Consider the following 26,954-nt stretch of genomic DNA (forward strand, 5'->3'; position numbering starts at 1 on the left):
TTCTGCCTCAGTGTGAGTAAAGTATTTCAGTCACTCAAGATTAAAGATTCTCATTAATACACGTTTAAACTTTCTCTATTCACCATGATCTTTATTTTCCTGAGAGTGTCGTGTTCGCTCACCTGTTTTCAGGATCAGTTCAGTTATTAGTGTAACGGAGGTCAGTAGAACAACACCGACTGATCCAAACACATACATGAGGACATAACGGTGAAAACCTGTAATGCAAGATTGAAGATTTAATATGAAGATCAAACAAATGCAGATTATTATCAGTTTACCTTCAGGGACATAAAACATGTTTACATGCTCACTAGGAAACAATGTTTTAGATTAATTAATTACAATTTAATTATTAGAAAAATATTATTAGAGAAAATTATTTAAAATAGATACACAGAAAAACTGAATATAAATAGACACATTTAAATAATTTATAAGTCTTTGTTTGCTTGATTATATTATTTAATTTCTCATAACTGTATTAAATCTGTGTGATTTATGATATGATTGATTTCAGTCCTTCATTCTTCTACAGCTCATCTGAGATAAATCATCTTAAACTATTGTGTTGATCAATTATTCATATTTTATTATGATGTGTTCAACTGCTTTTTAATTAATTAATTACTGTTAATTAATGAGATCATCACTATAACTGATGATCGTCTCATCAAGTCCACAGCGTCTGTCAGCCGTTTCCATCAGGAATCAGATTTATAACAATTAAAACTGAATTAAGACAGAGGGACAGGGGTTTTTTTTTTCTTCAAAATGTGTTTCTTCTAAACACTCAAAACTGCTTAATATTACTGGCCCTGTATCGTTTAATATCATCAACTACTAAAATATTTAATTGTACATGAACAAAAACTGAAACAAACCGAGAAGATGATGAAAGAAGATCAATACTGTACCTCGAGGTAAACTGAGGAAAGTGAAAGTAGCATCTGTAAACTTCATAAGTGTCCAGAGTATCTGCAGAAACACCAGCACACAGGCCCATCCGATAGGATCTGTTCATGATCAGATCAAATAAAGAATCACTTCTCCAGAACTTTATTACACAAGTGTCTTAATTATATTACCGGTACAAGGGATTTGTCTTCATTACAGGACAGTGTGTGTGTGTGTGTGTGTGTGTGTGTGTGTGTGTGTGTGTGTGTGTGTGTGTGTGTTGTGTGTGAGAGAGAGAGAGAGAGAGAGAGAGAGAGAGAGAGAGAGAGAGAGAGAGAGAGAGAGAGAGAGAGGAGAGAGAGAGAGAGAGAGAGAGAGAGAGAGAGAGAGAGAGAGAGAGAGAGAGAGATTTTTTGATTTTTAAAACCCTTTTTATTACAATTTACATAACAAAAACCACTATTTACAAACTGTCAACAATTTCACAAAGGATCTTATTTAAACACCATATTACCTCAAAAGATAAAAGATCATGCATTAATCTATAATAATGATAATCAATCAAAATCCTAGATTTGACAAGTTTTACAAAAACTGCTGCCAAACTGTTGCAAACATTTTGCTAAATTTTTTCTTTTCTTGTGGCATAAATCACCATTTTTGCCTGACCCAACAAGAAACTTAACAATTGACACAGATGACAAATTTTTTTCACATATTTAAACCCACAAATAAACACTTTCATTGAGAAAACCACATCAAAAGAAGCAAAAAGTTTTCTCAAGATATCAAATAAGGGTTTTAACCTAATACATGCATAAATGCACAAAAATTTCATATAAAGGAAGAATCTTGATCATCAACAATCTGGTTGCCTCTGCACTTCTGCACCGCCTGGCCTGTATAGATCCCCCAGTAGATGTATTGATGAAAATCCAGTCAATGTTAATAGATTTTTTCTGGGACCGAATGCAATTCTGGTTTTTCATTTCCTAAAAAAGACTCCTAGATATTTAAAACCATCTCTTGTCCATTTTAGACCATCAGGAACTCTTGGTTCACCTTTTGGCCAGTTTCCAACTAATATGGCTTCACTTTTTTTCCAGTTAACCTTTGCAGAAGAAAGAGTCTTAAAAGAGAGAGAGAGAGAGAGAGAGAGAGAGAGAGAGAGAGAGAGAGAGAGAGAGAGAGAGAGAGAGAGAGAGAGAGAGAGAGAGAGAGAGAGAGAGAGAGAGAGAGAGAGAGAGAGAGAGAGAGAGAGAGAGAGAGAACACACAGCACCTCCACTCCTGAACGCATCCCAACATCAGCAGTGTGTCAGCACACAAACACACAGAGACTCCACTCCTGAAAACCTACAATCTCATCAAGCCCCTCAGAGCCTCAAGAGGAAAGACAACAGATGCATCACACAATACCATCCACCAACTACAACAACACCATCCACGAGCACCGGCAGAGAACAGACGAGTAAAGACAACATCGTCATCCTCTGTGATTCCAACGGCACCATCTTGACCACAGACGTCTGTTTCCGGGCAGATTTGTGAAGAAGTTCTGGTGTCCCTCCTCACACTCTGCTTTGAGACTGCTGTGAGAGGGTGTGTTCGGTGCGCCGTCACACATCATTCTTCACACCGGAACAAAATGTAAAATTGATCGACTCACTATATTTCTATATTATATCGTCTATATTACCTTTTTAATTTATTAATCTACATTTTTAAACATGATTGGGTCATGAATTTCATAAATTTTTCTGGTAAATCCAATATTTGTCAAGTCATCGTTTAAAATAACATGTTATAATATTCAGGGGATGTTCTCTTCTGCTTTTGGGGAGAAAATTACTCATCCTGATTTTGTTAATATTTTATATAGTTCAGATATGATTATATTACTTGAGACACGGAGTGGTTTAGACTCCAAAATCTGCACTCCTCCAAACTACAGAGAGCTACGAATCCCTTCAAGCAAACAGCCTAACATTAAAACCGGAAGAGATTCAGGAGGAATCATAGTTTGGCTCAAAGATCATCTGTGGCACTATATTATTCAGCCTGGGAAAAAAGGAAAAACACACATTTGGATAAAACTTCAAAAAGAGCTTTTGTGTTTAGATGAGGACACATATATCCCCCCGTATGACTCTCCTTATTATAATGAAGACATCTTCTCAACCCTACAGTCAGAGATCGTTTACTTTCAATCTCTAGGATCGGTTAATGGGGGATCTGAATGCTAGAACGGGGAAGGAAGCGGATTACATTACCTCAGATGGAGACAAATATATTAACAATTCACATATATATCAACGGAAACACTTTACTAAGGCACGCCAGAATTATGAAAACACAATAAACAGGCACGGAAAACAAGTCCTGCAGCTCTGCAAAAGCCTGGGTCTGTATATAGTTAACGGCAGAACAAAGGGAGATTCTCTGGGTCGATTCACTGCTCATATCTCGTCATCACAGATATAGACCACAGTAAAATCAACTATTTCACAGTGATGCCACAGCTGCCGGTATCAGACCACAGTCACACAGTCCTCAGTCTGAACAGATCCGGGAATCTCCTGCCTTCAGACCAGAAGGTTAAACTGCACCCCTTCCCCTCCAGATTTAGAGGGAGTAAAGACAGTCCTGTCCAATATGAAGCTCAGCTCCACAGCACTCGGGTTCAGAACATGATAGATTCATTTCTATTTACTTCATTTAGCGAAGAGAAGAAAACAATCAATTTAGCAACTCATCAATTAAAGAAATCTTTTCTACAGTGGTCAGAAAAGCCCTGAGAAAAAGAAAAAAATACAGATGTAAGAAAGGAATTGCTAAAGCTGGTTGGTTTGATAAAGATTAAGAAAATAATTACGATCATTATCAAATAAAAAACACAAAGACCCTGCAAACCAACAAACACGAGACACATATCAGCAAACTCATACAAGCCATCACTAATACAGAAAAAAGCTGATCACACGAAAGCAAAGCTTAAAACCCTCAGGTGCTCTTCGGTCATTTCTGACCGAAAAAAATTCTGATTTGAATTGTTAAAAATCAGCTTCATCGGAATGTTCCGAATCTTGGTGACTTTTATGCCATTAGGTATGTGAACACACACAAAAATTGAGGTCATGATCCAAGCATGCTAAGTGGTCGTAAAAAAAATAGTCACACTTGTGCTCTTCGGTCAAAAATGACAAACCATAGGAAATGAATGGGAAATTGACAAAAACAATTCTGAGAATTTGTGTGTGTACAATCTACAAATCGGCCACGATGCAGACAAAAAGTGCTCAACAATGAAGGGGTGACACTCTAAAACATCAAAAGTGCAAAACAGACACACCCACCCACACACACATACACACACATACAAACACACTTTTATACACATACACACCAATGAATTGTGATTAAAAATAAATCTGTTTAAAAAATCTGAATTTTTAAAAATCACAGCTTCAACGGTTACGAAACTCTGTGACTCACATGGCATTAGATGTGAACACACAAAAAAATGTAAGGCATGATTCGAGCTAAGTGGTCGTAAAAACATTAGTCACACTTTTGCTGTTCAATGTGCTCAGCAATGAAGGGGTGAAACTCTAAAACATCAATAGTGAAAAATATAACATAATTAATAATAATAATAATTAATATATAAATAAATATATAAATATATATATAATTATTAATATAAAATTATTAAAATAATAATTAATATAATGTTTAAAAATAATAATAATAATATAAATAACAATAAGCTGTGATAAAGCATTACTGTTTATTTTTGTAATTTTTTTATTGAATTTTAATGTTACCTGTAACAAAATGCTTTCTCTGTATTCAGGTTTGACTGTAGTAATAATACAAAAACGTGTACACTTCACATCGAATTTATAAAAAAAAAAATTATTATTAAAAATTATAAACCTTGGCAAAAAGTTTTATTTGAGAATTTCAAAAAAATACATTCAAATCCACATCTTAAAAGTAAGTAATTTGGTCCAAAAAACAACTAGAGAATTCACAAGCCTCTCCATAGAGAGCTATACAGGCATCTAGTGGTAAACCCATGCAATAACATGTAATATTTTATTTTTTATCAACAGATGGCGCTTATCTGACTTTAAAAAATGGATTTAAAAGGCCTAGTCTCTATATTAATCAGAAATACTGCACTAATTGAAGAGATATTTTTAAAAATGAGATATTTTTAATTAATTTCAATGGCAAAAAATGGACCATAAATGTTGCATAAATATTAATAAGTTACATCAAATTATCTCAAAATACAAAATTAAAATTAAAAAGAAAAAAAAATATTATAGAACAAAAATAAATTGCATTGGTGTTACTGGGGTGGAGGAAGTTTCATTTTTAGGTGTCAGGTCACTTCTGACCGGGAAGATAACTCGTGTGACTCCCAAACGAAGACCACCGGAGGGTAAGATTGAGGAGGCAGTTGATCAAAATTATTTTTGAGAATTATGGAATAATTTAGATAAATCAAAAGAACCCAAACACATTCCCATCTATGACTCAAACATCCAGTTGCATAAACTGTTAAGACTAGTCTTACAAGTTAGTCATCCAGTTTTATTCTTTAAAACTGTTAATAACTTTTTAAAGTCAGTAACATAAAACGTAGATTGGTCTAATTTGACACCGAACAGTAAGACTGATTACCCCTGACTAACTTCTAGTTGATCATACTAGTTCTTAAGACACAGTCTTAACATAATGGCTATGTTTATGCAACTGGCCCCTGGACCAAACATTTTGGAAAACTCTATTCACAAAAGGAACCAACCCTCACCCAAAAACATCTGACCTCTTAACTATATGACCTGGAACGCACTGTAAAAGACCAGCTAAACCATTTAGACCAGCCCATTTTATTAAATGAACTGACAGACAAGATGAAATCCCTAAAAAATAAAAATAATCTTGTGGCGTGGATTTAATACCTAATGAGGTGCTGAAACACAGCAGCCCCAAACTGGAAGATGCAATTCTGAAATTATTCAATCTTTTATTAAAATCAGGACACTTTCCTGAGATCTGGAAAGAAAATTTGATTACACCAATTTTTAAACAAGGTGAGAAGTACGACCCAAATAATTATAGGGGCGTCACAGTGAGCAGCGACCTGGGCAAACTATTCTGTTCCATCATCAATGACAGATTAGTTCAGATCATTCAAGAACACAAGATCCTCAACAGTTGTCAAATTGGATTTATGCCTAAACAGAGAACATCACATCACATTTACACACTCCACACACTCATACAAAAACACATCCAGCAAACAAAACAAGGGAAAATATTTGGTTGCTTCATTGATTTTAAAAAAGGTTTTGATTCGGTATGGCATAATGGACTTTTCCTAAAACTAATCCAAAGTGGAATAGGAGGAAGGACATATGACATCATAAAGGACATATACAATGGGAACAGATGCGGCGTTAAGATTAATGACAAACGTACTGATTATTTCAGTCAAACTAAAGGAGTCCGTCAAGGCTGCAGCCTCAGCCCGACTCTATTTAATCTCTATATTAATGAATTGGCATCAACACTTGAGAAGTCCTCTTATCCTGGTCTGACCCTCGAGGACAGAGAAATCAAAAGCCTCGTGTACGCTGACGATCTTCTGCTGCGCTCTCCTTATGAAGAGGGACTGCACCAAAGCCTCTCGCTTCTAGAACAGGACAGCAGCGACTGGGCCTTACCCATAAACATGGAGAAGTCCAAAATAATGATCTTTCAGAAAAACCCTTGCCTTATTGACAAGAAATACAATTTTACACTTGGGGGAACAATTCTTAATCATGTCACCTGTTATAATTATTTGGGTCTGACAATCTCAGCTTCTGGAAAATTTGACACTGCAATAAAAGATCTGACTGATAAAGTACGTAGGGCTTATTATAGTATAAGAAAACCCTGTTCAAATTTAACCCGCCCATTAAACTGTGGCTGAAAATCTTTGACAGCATCATCAAACCTATCCTTCTATACGCCTGTGAAATCTGGGGCCCCAAATTTAAATTAAATTACGAATCCTGGGACAAAACCCCTGTTGAACCAAAGAAGATTACATACACAATTGGCAGATACAGGTCACACAATTAAATAAATTAAAATACTTCCACAAAATAAAGTCTGATTATAAACTGGCACCATAGACCGATATCAGTAATTATGGTCAGAGAAAGCTCCTGACGAGGTATCGCATTAGTGATCACAGTCTGTGTGTGGAGACGGGCCGACACAAGCAGAGCTGGAGAGCCAGAGAGCTCAGACTGTGTTCACACTGCTCTGATGGAGTCGTAGAGGACGAGCTGCACTTCCTCACTGAGCGCAGCGAGTATAAACACATCAGAGACACTTATTTCACACCAATAGCACAGATTTGACCTCAATTCCAACAAGCGAGCCTCATTAACAAACTGTGTTATATTTTGGGAGAGAAAGAAGAGTGTATTCTCCTGCCATCATATGAGGGACAAGGGCTGAACCCTCTTTTCCCTTAAACTGCTCTCTGTACTTAATAACTTTTTTTATTTTATTTTTTTATTGTGATATATTTATGTATAATATGGAAATGTTTTTTTTTTTTTTACTTTGAATTATCTACGTATATGTTTGTACATGTCTATTGTTTTGGCAATATTGTGATATTTTACACAGTCATGCCAATAAAGCTCATTTGAATTTAACTAAATTGAATTGAGAGAGAGAGAGAGAGAGAGAGAGAGAGAGAGAGAGAGAGAGAGAGAGAGAGAGAGAGAGAGAGAACGATAGGTATGGAGCGAATTATGTGCCATAATTAAACAAACAAATCCAACATTTTGCAAACAAACTCGATCTGCTTTGCAAAGGAAAACTCGACTCGCGATAAAACAGAAAGCAATGTGCAAGTACAAAGGTCAGTTTGAGTGAAAATGCAGTGGAGTAACAAATATGTGTAGCAGGATGCAGCCGTCTGGCTCATGCCTCCCTAAGTGACACTTAATTTGCTGTGCTGTGATTGGTTCTGGGCAGTTAACTCTGAGCCAATTGCGAGGGCTAAACCCCTTTATAGAGAGCCTAAGTCCCTCCCCTTCCGGTTGACCACCATGGGACCTTATTTCGGAAAAATATTGTATGGTAGTCAATGGCGAGAGACAACAAATATTTTGATCTCGTTTGAATTGTGCCCTGAATTACACATATGATGTTTGTCAATTTAAAAGATACATTTTAAAGTCAAGAAAGTCGCAGTTTGATGTAAAACTGTTGAGGTATAAGACTGTGAAAATATGTAATTACAAAGACTACAAACCCAAAAGGCGCACATGTGACGTCATGCCTTTTCTCTCAATGAATGAAGCTAACTTTACTGAAGCTAACGTCTGTCATTTTTTCTATAGTCTTACGTTATAATCGTAACGTTACGCCGTCATGCCTGAGTGTTTTGTACCAGACTGCACACATACGTACAATAGTGCGAGACGAGAGATGTAGTTCATTGAGCGATTTTCACATAAAACTAAATGTTACTCTTCTGTTTTATGACAAACTGCGACTTTCTTGACTTTCATAATTATCTTTTAAATTGACAAACATCATATGTGTAATTCAGGGCACAGTTCAGATGGAATAAAAAGATAAGTTGTCTCTCGCCATTGACTACCATACATATTTTTTATCTAAGGGGCGGGACTTAGGCTCTCTATAAACTGGGACTTTTCTTTTGACAAGTGATGTCATAAGCCCGCTACTTTTTATCATCATGATTGATGATGTCTTCACAAAGGTGCCAATGGATATAGGGAGGTCACTGTTTGCGGATGATGGAGCTTTGTGGAAAAGGGGAAGGAATATGGAGCATGCAATCAGGAAAGTACAAGGAGCAATTGATGAGGTGGTGGAGTGGGGATATGATTGGGGGTTTAAGTTCTCAATAGAAAAAACACAAACAGTCTTTTTTCACCAGGAAACAAATTAAAAAAGGGATGAAGTTAAATATGTATGGGAAAGAATTAGAAAGGGTTGGAACATTCACATTTTTGGGAGTTATTTTCGATTCACGGTTAACATGGGCAGATCATAAGAAAATAGAAGGAAAATGCAAAAAAGTAATTAATGTGATGAGATGTTTGACAGGTAGGGAATGGGGAGCTAGTTACTCTGCATTAAGAACAATATATGTGGCATTGATAAGATCTGTGTTGGATTACGGCAGTGTAGCTTATGGGTCAGCAGCCAAATCTCTATTAAAGAAACTAGATATGATTCAGGCACAGGCATTAAGAGTGTGTAGTGGTGCTTTTAAAACTTCACCAGTACCTGCACTACAGGTAGAAATGGGAGAAATGCCGTTAGCATTAAGAAGCAGGCAGTTGATGACAAACTATTGGGCTAATTTGCAGGGACAAAATGATTTCCACCCCACAAAAGTAGTGTTGCAGGAGACATGGGAGAACGCAAGATATAACGGAGATAATTTTAGTCGAGTAGGCAATGAGGTAGCAATAGAATTAGGAGTATTTGATATGAAGATGAGCCCTGTAGTAGTATATCCGATGGTGGCTCCATGGGTACTTGTTTGGCCTGATATTGACTGGTATTTGTTAGAGTTAAAAAGGAAAGGTAAAGATCAAATAGATTTGGTAAGTGCATTCAAGTACCACATAAATAAAGATTATAAAGAATTCTTAGATATATATACAGATGGTTCTAAGAAACCTGAGACAGGAGTGACAGGATATGGGGTGGCAATACCTGCTAAAGGAATAGGAATTAATAGAAGAACGTCAGATTTTTTAGGAGTATACACTGTGGAAATGGTAGCAGTGTTAGTTGCGTTAAGGTGGGTGGAAAAAACAAGACAAGAAAAGGTGCTGATATGCTCCGATTCATCCTCAGTCCTTGTGAGTTTAAGGTCTTTTCACTCAAAAAGCCGTCAGGATGTATTATATGAAGTCCTTCAGTCAGTTACAAGGATAGCAAATCAAGGAGGACAGGTACAATTTATGTGGGTTCCAGCACATGTAGGGGTGAAAGGGAATGAGCAGGTGGATGAATTGGCAAAGAGGGCTTTAAAGAAGGGAAATATAGAAATGCAAATTAAAATAAGTAAAGCAGAGGTCAAAAGTATAATCTGGGGGAAAAAAAACTAACCAAATGTGGCAAGAAAGGTGGGACAGAGAGGAGAAAGGAAGGCATTTATATCAAATGCAAAAGAGTGTAAAAATAACTAGGTTAGGTGGTGGGCACAGGAGAGAGGACACACAAGGTTAAGGCTGGGGCACGGTGCTCTAAACAAATCACTGAAAATGATAGGAAAACACGAGACAGGCTTGTGTGAGTGGTGTCAAGAAGAGGAGTCAGTGGAGCACATAATTATAAGATGTAGGAGGTATGAGGTACAGAGAGTGAACATGAGGAATAATTTGAGGGAATTAGGGGTGCAGGAATTAACATTAAAAGGATTGTTGAGCATAGGTGACAGAGCACAGGTTAGAATATTGTTAACTTTCTTAAGGGAAACTGGTTTGTTTAATAGGTTATGAGGATAAAAAGGGATATGGGAAAGTGTGTAGGGTAATGAATGAATGTGTGTGTGTGTTATAAGATTATTATTATTTTTCTTTTATTTCTTTTGTGTCTTTTTATGTGGAAACTAGATTGTAAGCCTTTTGTCTGATTCACACTCCGGAGCAGAAGGTGGCGGTAATGCACCAAAAGCTGGTTGCCAACCGCCGTTAAAAACAAAGAAGAAGAAGAAGACAAGTGATGTCACCGGTACGCGACTTGTTGTCTTGTTTACCTGCCCAGCGACCTGACGTCTACCTTGGTTATCTGTTTTACCGTAGCGCCGCAGGTATGGTTAGCTTCGTTTCTCTTTCCACTCGTTGACTTCATAACTTGGGCATATAGGGAATGTTTCGCGCTATAGAATCCACGGTGTGGCAGCAGCCCTTTCACCAGCTGAGTGTGCGCCCTGCTATCAGCGATCAGAGCTCGGGGCCTGTGACGCAACGCTGTTAATCATAGGTATGTTGCTATAGAGCTGGTAAGTCCCGCCCATCCGTAAAACCCCAAGTGGACCTCTAGGTTGAAAAATCGTCAATGCAAGTGAATGGGAGAAAATAATTATTTTCTGGTCCCGTTTGAATTGTGCCATGAATGTGAACATATGTTGTCTGTGAATTTTTTATACAATTTTTCATGTTACGAGTTTGACAGTATATGGTATGATTCTTCGGCTAGCAGTTGTGGAAAAGACATAACGAGAAAGACTACATGTCGCCTATGTGACGTCACCCCATAAAGTTGACTTATTATTGGCTAATTTATACTTCTGCGTCGGACCTACGCCGGAGCCTCTACGCTGTAGGCAACGCGTTGGTTTTCATTTATACTTCTGCGTCGTTGTCCGCGTTCAGGCGCGCAGAGGGAGCATGTGAAACCCGAGGGAGCGGTCCTAGCAGACCAATCACAGCGCTTGCGTCCGCGTAGAGTTGACGCGTTGTTACATTTTTGGAGAGGTGCACGTTAAGCCGCTTGTCCACCAGCGTCTCGATTTCTGACGCGACGCCAAAGCCCATTCATTTCCTATGGAACTACGTCAGGCAGCAAAAACGCCCCCGCAAAGCATGATGGGTCGCGTTGCGTCGATTTGGTCAACAGCGGCGCTGCAAAAAAGTATCTTGGTGGATACTTTATGCAAATGAGAGCGTCAAAACGCGGGGCAGCAGCCAATGGAAACTCGGCGGCGAGAATTTGTGTATGGGCGTTGCTATGGTTTCATATTTAAAGTACATGATGTCCGTACAATGTCCAGCCCACAAACCCCGCCCCCAAGCAGCGAAAACGTCACAGGCGTCACGTCGGAACAAAAATTGATCGGACGCTGGTGGACAAGCGGCTTTAGGGTACGCCGAAGGGTACGCGCGCTACACACAGCCTACGACGTAGCTACGGCGTAAGTTCGACGCAGAAGTATAAATTGGGCTTTACCCGTGGTTTTCGCCAACCTCAACGATTTTGTCCTCTCCCTGAACGAAGGCGGTGAAGTGCACCAAAGACACAGCCATGTTTAGCGGGATCCGTGAGCTAGTGTCCGTGTGCGAGTGGTGGTGACGTTTCAAACGCGTCGAAAGCAGCGAAGAGTTGTAGTCCACAAAGTGCTCTCACACAAAGTCTAACCGTATCAAACTTCTACCCGCTAAATTGTAGCATTCTTTACACGAAAAATTATATAAAAAATTCTCCCATTCACTTGCATTGACGATTTTTCAACCTAGAGGTCCAGAGGGGTTAGCGGAAGGGGCGGGACTTACCAGCTCTATACTGAGTAACGTTAATAGTTTAATGGTTAATGTGGGATATATTTGTAAATGGACATCCTGTGCATTTTAGGGAGTGCTATTTAACCGGGGGTGCGGCCGCCAGTTGCTACATCGGCGCTGAACATCTGCTGCTTTGCTTATGCTTTTCACGTTACGTGTTGTTCACGTATTTTCGTCGTACCCGGCTGCCTTTCCACACAGAACCAAGGATTATTGGACCTCTGGTTAGCTGAAGTTAACAGGCGGCTGGCTGGCGTGTTACACCGTTGCCGGTTTAACACTGTTTGATCCTTCTTCCTGTCATTGTTGTGAATCAGTGTTTGAGTGTAGTGTGTGTGTTTGATGGACTGGCACCACTTTAATTGTTTTGTTTTTATTTATATTCTTTTATAGGTTACGTGTTTTTTTTTGTTTGTTTCTTTCTATCTTTCTTTGAACTCTTGTATGGAGGCCTTTTCCTGCTGCTGATATCCAAGAGGATTGGCCTAATTTTGATTTTCTTTTGTTTGACCTTTTTTTGTGATTTGTCCACACTGACTGAAGACCTTGAAGTGGTTGATCCATAGGGCAATTTTGTCCCGTTGTTGATTGTTGTGGATGGGTTATGATGTTTTGTCCATGTTTAATTGTTTATTTTGATTTATTGTGTGATTGTTAGTCTCTGTTCTATTGCTAACCCTAATACCACCTTGGGCTTTAGAACGGGTGGCTTATTAGAAATGTTTATTGTAAGTTTTGTGTGTGTAACTTTGTTTAACTTCCACATGTCTGTCTTTTGTCCAGGTGCTGAGAACTGCCAGTGGGAGCAGTGCCCCTTGCGGTGGCGGGTCCCTTGGTGTTTGCTGTGGCTGAATGTTCACCAAGTGTGGTCATTTCTCTTGCGGTGTGTGTGAGAAATTTGACACGTGTGATTGGGGTGTTTTTCATGGATGCTCATTGCTCGAGCCACTAGCCTCCCACTGGTAAGATTCCGCCCTATTCCCCTCCTCTCTCGGGGGTGTGTGCGTTGCGAATAGAGTATAGTGAGTGGGTGTGTATTTTGTTATTTGATTTGGTGTAGAGTGCAGGATGTTTGCTGTGAAATCTCAATCAATTTTGGAGTGTGTGTGTGTCCGTTGAGTTTAAAAGTAAAAATAAAAATTCTTTTTTTTGTACTGGTCCACTGTCTCTGGCTGATTCATCATCGAACTTGAGTGCCTGGTTAGAACAAAATAGTTAATTCTTTGGGTGTAAATCCCATTGTGGCGTAGTCTGCTACTGCCTGGGACTAAGCCCTGTTATGTGTATTCCTTCTGCCACATATGTATTGTGTTTTACAAATATAAATACTTCACAAATACAAACCATCCTACAAATTGCATGTAACCTTTGAACAAGTACCAAATCTAGTGCATACAAATGCATATCTGTCTGTTATGATTGTGTGACACTTGGCTTTTTGAGATTTCTCGGCTTGATTTTTCTCACAAATGCAGTTGAGCAACTTCCTCTTCTAAAACAGTAGATGGCGCTAAACTAGGGGATTAATTTAGCGCTAGTCTCCCGGGAGAAGCACTGATTTGAAACTTGCCTTTTGCCTACAGCTGAGGAAAATGACCGGTGAACGGGTGTTTCTGTCTTAATCTATAATTAACCTTTTTGAGGTTTTCTTTTGCAAAATGTTTATTGCATTATGAGCCAGTATTATCTTGGCTCATTTATTTATATTTGTAAAACACAATACATATTTGTTACTCCACTGCATTTTCACTCAAACTGACCTGACTTTGTACTTGCACATTGCTTTCTGTTTGTTTGCAAGTCGAGTTTTCCTTTGCTAAGTAGATCGAGTTTGTTTGCAAAATGCTGGATTTGTTTGTTTAATTATGTCACATAATTCGCTCCATAGATACACGACACACAGATCAGACTCAAACCTCCAGCTCAGAGCCATAGAGAGAGAGAGTTGCGACACTCTTTGATGTCGCCGCTATGGCTGTCACGTGGTTCATGTAAGCCCCAATAGTTCCAAAACGTACGCTGGCTGTCATGTTCTTCTATGGGACAGACAGCAGCGATTGCATTATTGAACGGTAAATATAAAATAAAACACACACCCAAGTACTTTTTCAGCTGTTATTGCATTATTGCATTTTGTTAATGTCAGTTTTGCATTTGGAGATAAGTTTTAGGCTATATTTTTGGAGGGAAAAGCTTAGTGTTCATGTTCGCATGGGTAGTAGCACTGGCTTTAGCGGCTCTAACTTAACTTTTCCATATCATTCATCTGATGATGGACGTCTCATGATATTTATTTTAGCACAACTGGGCTGTATTAGGCTATTGATTCCCGTGATTTTGCTTATAAATTTTGATTCAGCCATTAGCCTACCTTCGTGATCACGCAAGAGGTCTGCCGTGGCGGTCCGTTCAGAATTCGCTTAGAAGCTAGCTCACTTCTTCTGATGAAAGTGGCCACCCCCAGGACCACAACGTGAAACATGATCATGTTAAGACTAAGAATATTATTTTAAGATTAAGGCCATACACATTATCAAAACTATAACAGATTAAAAACGAATTTAAGCATGGCTGATACAAATGAAGGTTTTCAAATAAAATATTTTTTATTAAACAATGACAGACAACAAAAATGTGTGCTTGTGTGTGTGAACAAGAAAAACAAAAACCAGGGGCAGGTGATCCATGAAACAGACAGGACTGGTGATGGCCATAACAATCCTAAAGGTCCAGCATTGTTCTCACAAGCCGCTTCACTCAAGACAATAATAACATAATGAAAAGTTAGTATATCCCAAAAAATTAAATAAAATAAAAGTTGCTATAAAGGTGGTAGCGATTCATTACCGAACTCTTAGCTGACGAAGTCGCGCTAGCTAACTAATGTTAGCTAGCAGGCAGTGCTTGAAAATTGGTTGAAACAACCAACATAAAATATAAATAATTACGCTGTGCATGTACAAATGAAGACCAGTATAAGCATCGCAAAGGGCCTCTGATACAATATAGACAGTTGACAATTCAAAAGAGGTCGATATTTCGGCAACTTAACTCTGGAACAACTCGACGCGCAGCAATGTAAGTGAATGGTGTCCAACGCCCAAATGACAGTGTTTGGAACTATTCCGATCTTCATATCCCGGAAGTAGGCGGTTAAAAGCGCCGCCATTATTTACAACGGAGGTCTATGGGAGTGTCGCAACTCTCTCTCTCTATGGCTCTGCTCCAGCTTAATATATCCTGATCATGTGATCAACCCTCTGTGCCACGACTCGGACATTTAATGACAAGCTCATGAACTTTACCATGAAAACACTTTGTAAAATAAACTTATATTTGCTTGATCAATGATGCGTTGTAATTCCAAAAATTATTAAAATATGATCATACCTGTTGTTTTCTCCAGTGTCATTATGTAAAGACCGATCATCACTGCATTCATCACTAATGTGAGGATTAACATCACTGTTCTTATGACTGAATATGAACCTGAAAAAGACGAGAGTGTGAGAATGTTTTCATGAACAGACAGAAATAAAGCTGATCAGGTTAAACTGAATAAACACTCAATGTGAAGATGATCAGAAAACAGAGAAACATCTGAACTCTGATCATCATGATTCAAAAATCTCTGAAGAATCAAACGAATCATTTCTCCTGGAGATTAAACTCACAGCATCAGAGAGTCACAAATCAAGACTGTTATTGACAGGTGAATGAATCCTGGTTATTATTGATCATCAGTGATGGTGAAGTGAGTAAATCCACTACAGATTAATATTTACGAGCTGAATACTTAAAAACACAACAGATCTTTCAGTTCTTTAATACTGATTGATAATGATACTACTGATTGATCACATGCCAAAATTACAACGACAACAACAACTCAAACTCTCTTCTGAAACCGCAGCTGTGCGTGTGTGTGCTCTCATGGTTCATTACATTCCCTTGCTTGTTTGTGTGTGTGTGTGTGTGTGTGATTGAGTATGCGTCTGCAAGTGTGTGTATGTGTGAGCGTGTATGCGGGTGTGTGTGAGTGAGTGTGTATGTGTGTATATAAGTGAGTGTGTGTGTGAGTGAGAGAGAGTGTGAGTGTGTGCGTGTGTGTGTGTGTCTGTGTGTGAGAGACAGAGAGAAAGTGTGTGTGTGTGTGTGTGTGATTGAGTATGCGTGTGCAAGTGTGTGTGTATGTGTATGTGTATGTGTCAGTGTGTGTATGTGTGTGTGTGATTGAGTATGCGTGTGCAAGTGTGTGTATGTGTATATGTGTGTGTGTGATCTGATCATACTTACGGTCATATCTATCTATCTATCAATCATCTATCTATCTATCAGCATATCTATCTGAAACATGCTAGCAATGCAGTAATATGTTCTAGCAACCACAATGCAACACCCTAGCAACCACTCAGAGTACCATAGCAACTGCATAACAACCACCCAGAATACCCTAGCAACCGCATAGCAACATCCACCTACTATACTAGAGCGACGGGGCGTAAGTAACTAAGAAGCCGGATGTGCTCTGACATCATCAACCACCCGACTGCAGATCATAAACAGATTCACGTATGAACATAACTCATAACTCATGCTGATGCATCCCATGAAAAATAAATAATATTGTCTTAGAAATATACATGTGTGAAACAAGTAATGAAGTAAAGATGATTCAGTAAGTGTCACTGATTACAGGAATCTAAGATAAAACACGTTACATCAGTTTGTTTTAGTGAATTAGTTCAGATCCACTGTAACGTGTTTCTCTCATCACTGATGATCAGAAATATAACTGAGATATTAATACAGTTAAACAGAGATCAGATTCATCAGGTACTCACAGCCGAGCTCACGTCTGCATCTGTAAAACCATCTGTCATTTGTCATCATCATAAACACTGGTAAAATGACAACAATGATGAATCCTAAAAACAGGAGAGAAATTATATTAATGCTTATTAATGTTTTAAAGACATCAACACATGTGAGATTACAGTAAATCAAAATGAACATCAGTTTCAGTGAATAATGAGTGTTTTAAAGTGACACTAATATTCAAATGTGTTGAACTATCAATAATATGAACCCAGATGAACTCAAATCATTATGAATATGAATATGAATATGAATCACCTGCTCCTCCAGATCCAAACGTGTAGAACAGGATCATGAATTGTAAAGTAGGCAGAATTTCAAAGATAATTTCAGCCACAAGATCAATTATTTTTATTATCCGTCCACTTTTCTTTCCAATCTCTGAAACTAAAACTACAGGAGAAACATTTTCACTTTTTAAGATCATATTTGATTCAGTTTTGAATAATTATAATGACACAATTTACAACATCAATCAATAAAATTGCACAACTAAAGCAGAAGAACTGAACAAATCATCATGTGACTGTGAGAGTTTAATATAAATCATATTTTATCAACAGTAATTAAGTCATTTAATAACCTTCAAAAACCCTTCATGTTTCTAATAAAAACTATTATGGTATTTAATGAAAAGATCAATCTGTATTATTTATACTAATACCATCAGATCTGAATATGTGTGATGCGTTTGGATTATTAGAGTCATGAATGATGTTGAGAAGATCAGTGTGAATCTGATACACACACACTCATCTCGTTCACTCAGATAATCTGATACACACACTCTCACTCATTCACTCAGATAATCTGATACACACACTCTCACTCGTTCACTCAGATAATCTGATACACACACACTCTCACTCATTCACTCAGATAATCTGATACACACACTCTCACTCGTTCACTCAGATAATCTGATACACACACACTCTCACTCGTTCACTCAGATAATCTGATACACACACTCTCACTCGTTCACTCAGTGAATCTGATACACACACACACTCTCACTCATTCACTCAGTGAATCTGATACACACACTCTCACTCATTCACTCAGTGAATCTGATACACACACTCTCACTCGTTCACTCAGTGAATCTGATACACACACTCTCACTCATTCACTCAGTGAATCTGATACACACACTCTCACTCGTTCACTCAGAGAATCTGATACACACACTCTCACTCGTTCACTCAGTGAATCTGATACACACACTCTCACTCGTTCACTCAGTGAATCTGATACACACACTCTCACTCGTTCACTCAGTGAATCTGATACACACACTCTCACTCGTTCACTCAGATAATCTGATACACACACTCTCACTCGTTCACTCAGTGAATCTGATACACACACTCTCACTCGTTCACTCAGTGAATCTGATACACACACTCTCACTCGTTCACTCAGAGAATCTGATACACACACTCTCACTCGTTCACTCAGTGAATCTGATACACACACTCTCACTCGTTCACTCAGTGAATCTGATACACACACATTCATCTTGTTCACTCAGAGAATCTGATACACACACTCTCATCTCGTTCAATCAGTGAATCTGATACACACACTCTCATCTCGTTCACTCAGTGAATCTGATACACACAATCTCACTCGTTCACTCAGTGAATCTGATACACACACTCATCTCGTTCACTCAGTGAATCTGATACACACACACACTCATCTCGTTCACTCAGAGAATCTGATACACACACTCTCATCTCGTTCACTCAGTGAATCTGATACACACACTCTCACTCGTTCACTCAGTGAATCTGATACACACACTCATCTCGTTCACTCAGAGAATCTGATACACACTCTCACTCGTTCACTCAGTGAATCTGATACACACACTCATCTCGTTCACTCAGAGAATCTGATACACACTCTCACTCGTTCACTCAGTGAATCTGATACACACACTCATCTTGTAATAAATACTTACGGTAAATGATTTTGCAGAGGCAGGACAGAAACACTACTGAAAACATGACTAGTATCACGACTCTCTCAAACTCTGCATAATTCAGAAGTTTTTGCCACGCAGTTTTAAAAAGAGCTGGAAGAAAGAAAGAGACAAAAACAAATATGATCAAATAGAAACAAACAAAACTATAAATACAGGCGAGAAGAATGACAAAACTCTCTTATTTAACTGATGCTTTTATCTAAATCTCTGGTTTTACTGTAATTTACACTGACATTCTCGGTTATAATCTGAGGTTCAGTGTGTTGTTTTCAGTCTGTTTATAATATTGACCCCGCGACCCTGTGACCCCGTGACCTTTGTGCTGCTCATATGACACGTGTGTCACGACTACAAAACATGCTGAAACACAACACAAATTAATGTATTTAATAAAATATACACAAACATAAGGAGTAAATATTACAATGACACCAGAGTTATTCTTGAGTGTGTGTGTGTGTGTGTGTGTGTGTGTGTGTGTGTGTGTGTGTGTGTGTGTGTGTGTGGTTTAGGTAAACCCTACATTATATTACAAACCTACGATGGGTGGTTTAGGAGTAGGGTTAGTGTAAGGGGATAGAATATATAGTTTGTATAAACATCATTATGTCAATGGAAAGTCCCCATAAAAAAAATGTAAACGTGTGTGTGTGTGTGTGTGTGTGTGTGTGTGTGTGTGTGTGTGTGTGTGTGAAACTAAACACCCGACTGCAGCTGACAAACAGGTAATTTGTCTGCGATTTCACTTTTTTGAGTTGCTAACATTGATATTTCAGTGTAACATTTAATGCAGATTTTGTTGATAATCGTCTGTAGATCAGGGTGTATTTAATAAGATCATGAAATGTCAGTTCTGTAAACACACAGAGATTCACTGAACACGTGATCTGTCACACACACATAAATCATGTATCATGTAGAGCTGCTTAATGCTCTTATGATTTATGTTATGCTGATGTTTTAGATTTGCTACACAATATTCAGATTTATAATTACATTTAAATTCTGACAACCACAATTTTTCTCAACTTTTAATGTGCATTTTAATGTTTTTATGATAATTGGTTGATTGACATTTGTATTTGTTTACCTGAATAAACAACAACTGAGAAAACAAGATATTCTGCTACATAACTGTATCCCAGAATCCATTTTTTAATCTTGCCTGTGAAACAGAAAATATAATAATTACAACCACAATATCATTTAAACACCAACACAATAAATCAAGGTTTATTCAACTTTCTTTTGTTTAATCGTTCACACAAAGATTAAATGTAGTCTAAATATCTGTGATTTATTTCCTGATCTCCTCTAATAAACTGATGAAATGAATCTTACCTGTGAACTTATTAATATATGGAGCCGCCCAGAGCATCAGGAGAGGTCTCAGAAAATACAGAGCAGAACAAGAGACCGTCTCATTCACAGATCCTGAAACACAGACAGATATTAATCAGGACAAGTTATTGATTTACAAGAACAAGTTTATCAATCCTTTGAAAATATCTGGATTTCTGCATTATATCAAAGTGGTCTGATCTTAATTTAACTCACAATTACAAACAAACACAATCTGACTAAACTAACACACACACACACGTGATGACTTTTCTCTTTTTATTGAGCACACAGAGTAATCATTCACAGTCAGGGTGAGGAAAGTAAGTGAACCCTTGAGTTTAGTAACTTGTAGATCCTCCTTTAGCAGAAACACTGACTCCTGTCGAGGCTTACAGACTTTTGACCCATTTTAGACCATCCCTCCCGACAAATGTGCTTCAGTCTATCAGTATTTCTGGGTTGTCCTGAAACCACAGGCCTCTTTAAGATGTGCCACAGCATCTCAGTCGGTTTAAGGTCAGGACTCAGAACACATTTCAGTGTCTTTTCCAGCCATTCTTCAGTGGATTTACTTCCCTGATTTGTTCATTGTCTTGTTGTATCACCAAACCTCTCTAAAGCTTAAAGTCATGAACTGATGTGCTGAAATTCTCCTGTAAAATGTCTTGATACACTTTTAAATTCATTGATGTTTCAATGACTGAAGGTGTCCAGACCCTGAGACAGCAAACCAGCACTAAACCATGACGCTCCTTCACCATGTTTCACAGTTGTGAAGAGGATCTGAGAGGTTTTGCCTCATTTCCTCTAAACACAGTGTTGTTCATGTTTGCTCCATTGTCTCTGCTGTCGACAGAACATTTTCTCAGAAGTGTTGATGACCATCCAGGTGGTTTTGGGCAAACGTGACGCATGCCTCGTTTTTTTAGACAGAAGTGGATTTCTTCGTGTTGTCCTTTCATGAACACCATTCTTGTTCAGTGTTCTCTTGATATTGCACACATGAACAAAGACTCGCAGTTTTGCTGTTCTCCTTGGGTTCTTTCTCAGCTCTTTCAGGATCGCCCCAGAGAGATCTTTGCAGGATTCATGATCATAAGGAGAGCAGCAACAGTCCAGACGTTTCTACATTTGTGGACAGGATATCTCACCATGGACTGATGAACATCCAGGGGTCTCATGTATAAAACTTTCTGTAGATTTATCCTAAAAGTGTGCGTACTTACAAAAGCTAGAACCTGTGCAAAATTCCCTTTTTAAAACCCAGTCAGACTCAGCGGAGATTGTGCACACATTCATCTCCTCCCCAAAATAAGCATCAGCATATCATTTCCATCCATGTGATGCCATGTTTAACGGCACTAGACATTAGGGAAATATGAGATACGGACTCAGTGCCGTCACAGTACATTACTAAACATCATTCAATATCCTTGCCTTGTTTTAGAATAAATATATCAATATCAGTTTTCAGAGAAAAGTTATTCTCATATTTTTCCACTGGCCAAATAGTATTTTTAATTGTTTTAAATAAATCAAATTGATCCAATTTTGCCTATAAGGTTAACATAATATTTTAGGATGATTCTGTGTTCTTCATTACTTCGCTCACTCCAGTAAAAGAGTGTGTACGCACAGAGAGTGTCTGAATGGTGCGTACATATTAATTTTTTTATAAATCCCTATATGTGCATGGAAAATTGCGTACGGACAAAATGGGCATAGAAATGTGCGTCATTTTCCACACACATGTGGGATTTATAAAAAAAATTAAATAAGCAGTGTTTATGCATCAGGGCCCAGGTCTGTAGGAAGACTGTTGAAGCCATTTCTAGATTTGTGAATCTTTGTAATGTGTCCTGTGAAAGCTTTTGTGATTGAGTCGGGGTTCACACTAGCCAATCTCTTCTAAGAACACATTTGCAGTAACCAGGGTTTGTGTGCCTTTATTTAAGGAGCTTTGGGCTTTTTACAGCCTGATGCTGTCAATGATTATCAGTGTCTTCAATACAAGTCTGAGAAGTAAATCTGTTTGTGTGTTATTAGTTTCATCAGATTGTGCTTGTCTATAATTGTGACTTCAGACTACATTTTATGAGTAATCCATGTAGTTATGAGTAATCCAACCTTTTCAAAAGGTTTACAAACATGTTCTTGCCACTGTATTAGCAAACATAAATACAGCTGAAAGATCTCAGGAGAGTGTGTGTGTCAACATTAGAGGAACACACACAACACACGTCAAACAGTGAAACACATTCTGCTTCAGTCACTGCTGGAACACTTTTGACTTTAATTAAAATACAACACTGAATGTAAAACAAAACTAAGTAAATTAAAGTGTACACTTGTTCTAGTAATATTATTATTTTATTTTTATTTATTTTTTTGCTTACACAATTTCTGAAACTATGACTCCATTTCTTGAAACACAGCAAAAACTCCAGTGTTAAATTAACTCTCCTGGGGGTTTATTTGGCTCCACACTCAGTGTTAAAGTGTTAAAATAGGAGTGTGAAATGAATACTCAAGAGTGTTAAAGTTAATGAGATAATTAAGTGATTAATTGAGTGATGATTGAGCATTATTGAAGACACCTGATGTTAATAAGCAGAATCACTGAAGTCAGGAAGTGTAGTCGAGTGGAGTCGGACGGCCCTTCGAGAGAATGAAAAAACAACATTGCTGAAGAGGAAGGTTTTTGATATTGCGATATTTGTTTTAGTTTGTTTTGTTTGTGGGTTCATGGCATAATCTGATTTGTGACTGGATCAGAATGGCAAGTTACAGTGGATTTTCAGAGGATGAAGATATGCAGACGGTTGGGCAAGGAGTACAAGTAGGAACGGAAAATAGAAATGATCAGTTGACAAATGAAAGAGCATTAGAAGAGGATGAAGAAGGCAGGAAAAAGATTATGACGGAAGAATTTAAGATCATTCTTAAATTTAAAGTGGGAAATGAAATCACATCAGTTTGCCCGATCACTCTGACGACTGGATTGAAGAAAGCAATTGGGGAAATAGAAATGGAGAAGGTGTTGCGTGATGGGAGTCTATTGGTGAAATGCAGAAAAATAAAACTATGAAACTGCAATCAGTGTGTAAAAAAGAAATAGTGGAAAAAAGAATAATTGGTGAGAAGAGAGGAGCTAAGGGAATGATAACAGGAATTCCCATAGAAGAGAATCTGGAAGAACTAAGAAAAGTGATGAAAGGAGAAATGATCACAGAAATGAGACGAATGCAGGCTTTCAGGAATGGGGAAAAACTGATAGTGAGTCAGTGCTGCTACAGTTTAAAGATGAGGAGCTTCCTATGAAAGTGATGGTAGGCTATATGAGCTTTAATGTCATTAAGATGTTACAAATGTCAGCGATATGGACATACTGTAAAGGGAAACAGAGATGCGGAAGATGTGGAGGAGAACATGCATATGGAGAATGTGGGAGCAATGTTACAATTAAGTGTTGTAACTGTGGAGGGAACCACACAGCTTCATATGAGGGATGTGAAGTCAGGAAAAAATCAGAAAGTAAAATATGCAGAGGCTGTGAAAATATGTAGCAATGAAAGAGGAAAAGATGAAGTTAATCAAAATACGACTGAAGCAGAAATGGGTCCAGGGCAGGAAAATACAGGAATATCAATGGATAGGATAGTGCTTTTCTTAGCATATGTCATCAACTGTTCAGAACAAGCAAAAACAAAAACGGAGAAGATTAAAATCATAGTTAAGGCAGCAGCTAAACTCCTAAACATGAAAGATTTGTCTTGGGAAAAGACATGCTGACCTTAACCATGGAGAAGGGAACGCAGATACAGCTTCTCAAAGCATGACATAAGGTTGTTAATTCAATGGAATGCTAGAAGTTTGTTAGCAAATGGACATGAGTTTAAGGGGTATAGTGATAAATTAGAAAAGAAACCGGATATCATATGCATTCAGGAAACAATGTCATGGCTCAAACCTAATCTGGATTTCATTATTAAAGGATATAATACCATACGCGGAGATATAGAAGAAATGAAAATGGAGGAGGATGTGCAATATTGAAGAATTGAAGATCTCAATGAAGAAATAAGTAGTATTATTTTAGGAGCAGCAAAAGAGTCGATACCAAAAAGAGGTGGTAGTAATAGAAAGAAAATAGTTCCCTGGTGGACGCAAGAATGCACAACGGTAATTAAAGAGAGAAATAAGACATTTAAAGTCTTGAAAAAAACACATGACTTTCAGAGTTTAATTGAATATAAAAGGAAGCAGGCTGTAGTAAGGAAAACAATGAAGAGAGCTAAAAAGAATGTTTTGGGGAAGTATTGTGAATCTTTAGAAAGAAGTACATCATTAGATCGAGAGATTAAGAGAATGTCAGGCAATAAAAAAATAAAAGAGTATGGTTATCCTATAATGAAAGATGGAGAGAAAGTAATAATAGAGAGCAAAGGTAAAGCAGATTTGCTGGCAAGGACATTTATTGAAATACATAGTAATGGTAATTTGAGTAACGAGGAAAAGATACAGAGGGAGAAAACAATAAGAGAAAATCTAGAAGCAATACATGATAATAGGGACAGTGAAAGTGCCATAAATATGATGTTTACATTAGGCGAATCAAATAATGTTATATGAAAATCAGGAAAAACAACGCCAGGGAATGATCAAATAAGTTATTGTATGATATTTTTTTTTAAATGATAAGAGTAAAGAATTATTATTACAATTATATAATAAGGTTTGGGAAGTGGGGTGTTTGCCAAAACAGTGGAAAGAATCAGTTATTGTCCCCATATGTAAACCAGGAAAGGATCTGAGTTTGGCAGAAAGTTATAGACCGATTGCTTTGACTTCACATGTAGGGAAAATTATGGAAAAAATGATAAATGAAAGATTAAAGTATTATTTAGAGTCAAAGGAACTAATAAAGGATTACCAGAGCGGATTTAGAAAGGGACGAAGCACAATAGATCCGGCTATATGTTTAGAGAGTGAAATTAGAAAAGCTCAAATTAATAAAGAAAGTATAGTATCTGTATTGTTTGATGTAGAGAAGGCGTACGATATGTTGAGGAAACAAGGACTAATGATTACGATTTTTCAGATTGGAATAAGAGGGAGAATGTATAGTTGGATTAAAAACGTTTTAACGGATATGGATCGCAATAAGAAGAGGGAAAGAATTTAGTACAAAGTATTTAGTGGAAAATTTGTTAGTCCAGTTTTGTTATCAGTTATGTTGAATGAAGTGTTTAGTAAAGTTGATAGATCTATAAGTGTTGCATTATTTGCAGATGCCAGCGTTATGTGGAAAAAGGGAAGAAATATAGAATAGTGAGGAAAATGCAAGAGGCAATAGGGAAAGTAAAGTGTTGGGGATGGAATGGGGTTTTAGGTTTTCAGTGGCAAAGACCAAAGTATGTTTTTCACAAAGGAAAATTCAAGAACAGATTCAACTTAAACTTTATGAAAGAAATTTAGACTGTTTTAAGTATCTCGGGATATGGTTTGACAAAAAACTTGAGTGGAAAATACATATCGAGAATGTTGTTGAAAAATGTAAAAGAATACTAAATGTAGAAAGATGTTTGAGAGGTAGAGAGTGGGGAGCAAGTAGGATCTCATTGAAAGCAGTATATATTGGGTTAATTAGGGCAGTTCTTGATTATGGATGTATAATTTATCAGTCTGCTTCGAGAACATTACTAAAAAAGTTGGATGTAATTCAATATCAGGCGTTGAGATTCTGTTGTGGTGCTTTTAATACAACACCAGTAGCAGCATTACAAGTAGAAATGAATGAAATGCCATTGGATATTAGAAGAAATCAGATAGCATTAACGTATTGTATGTTACAACCTTGTCAAGAAAAGGAAAGACGACAGATTAAAGGTGCAGTGTGTAATTTTTAGCGGCATCTAGTGGTGAGATTTGCGAATTGCAAACAGCCAGTCACTCACGGCTTATCCCTCAAATTGCAAACTCGACGTAGAAGCTACGGTGGCCGACGTAGGATCGGAAGATGTCGTCGTCTGAGTCAGCAGAGTAGCAAGTCAAGCAATGAGGTTTCTTTATATTATATTTTATATTAAATTATATTTACTTAATTATTCAGTAAAACCACATGTTATTGTGATTGTTATTTTTACTTGTTCATCATTGTGTTAGTCTTTTATTCACTGACTTTACTAGGGATGGGAATTGATAAGATTTTATCAATATCAATGCCACTGACGATTCTGCTTATCGATACGATTCTTTAACGATTCTCTTATCAGTTATTGATAGCACTGTGTGGAAAAATGTAGTCATATGCTTTTCAAAAAAAAAACAAGTGGTTTTATTTATTTTAAAGCTTAAGCTTGAGTTAGCGAACTGTACTTTTTATGTAATTTATGTAATAAATAGAACCTTATTGTAAAGTGTTACTGATTAGTTATACACCGATTCAGACGTCTCCTGAGTTCACTGTTGGAAAGATCAGTTGTTTTAACC

The 26,954-nt window shown here is 37.6% G+C and overlaps 1 protein-coding gene across 1 annotated transcript in view; it reads right to left on the reverse strand.

The window, feature by feature from the left end:
• LOC309506967 (uncharacterized protein) overlaps positions 1–26,954 on the reverse strand; it is a 96,424-nt gene that overhangs the window by 32,090 nt on the left and 37,380 nt on the right. Inside the window, exons 6-13 of the mRNA XM_082181018.1 lie at positions 20,460–20,552; positions 20,209–20,283; positions 19,095–19,208; positions 17,384–17,518; positions 17,092–17,175; positions 15,638–15,736; positions 918–1,016; positions 123–218 (exon numbers count right to left, since the gene is read on the reverse strand). Coding sequence (XP_082037144.1) covers positions 123–218; positions 918–1,016; positions 15,638–15,736; positions 17,092–17,175; positions 17,384–17,518; positions 19,095–19,208; positions 20,209–20,283; positions 20,460–20,552 — 795 coding nt within the window. The remainder of the gene's footprint in view (positions 1–122; positions 219–917; positions 1,017–15,637; positions 15,737–17,091; positions 17,176–17,383; positions 17,519–19,094; positions 19,209–20,208; positions 20,284–20,459; positions 20,553–26,954) is intronic.

The sequence above is a fragment of the Leuciscus leuciscus genome (assembly GCF_965113295.1).
Source record: "Leuciscus leuciscus genome assembly, chromosome: 1".
Lineage (NCBI taxonomy): Eukaryota > Metazoa > Chordata > Actinopteri > Cypriniformes > Leuciscidae > Leuciscus > Leuciscus leuciscus.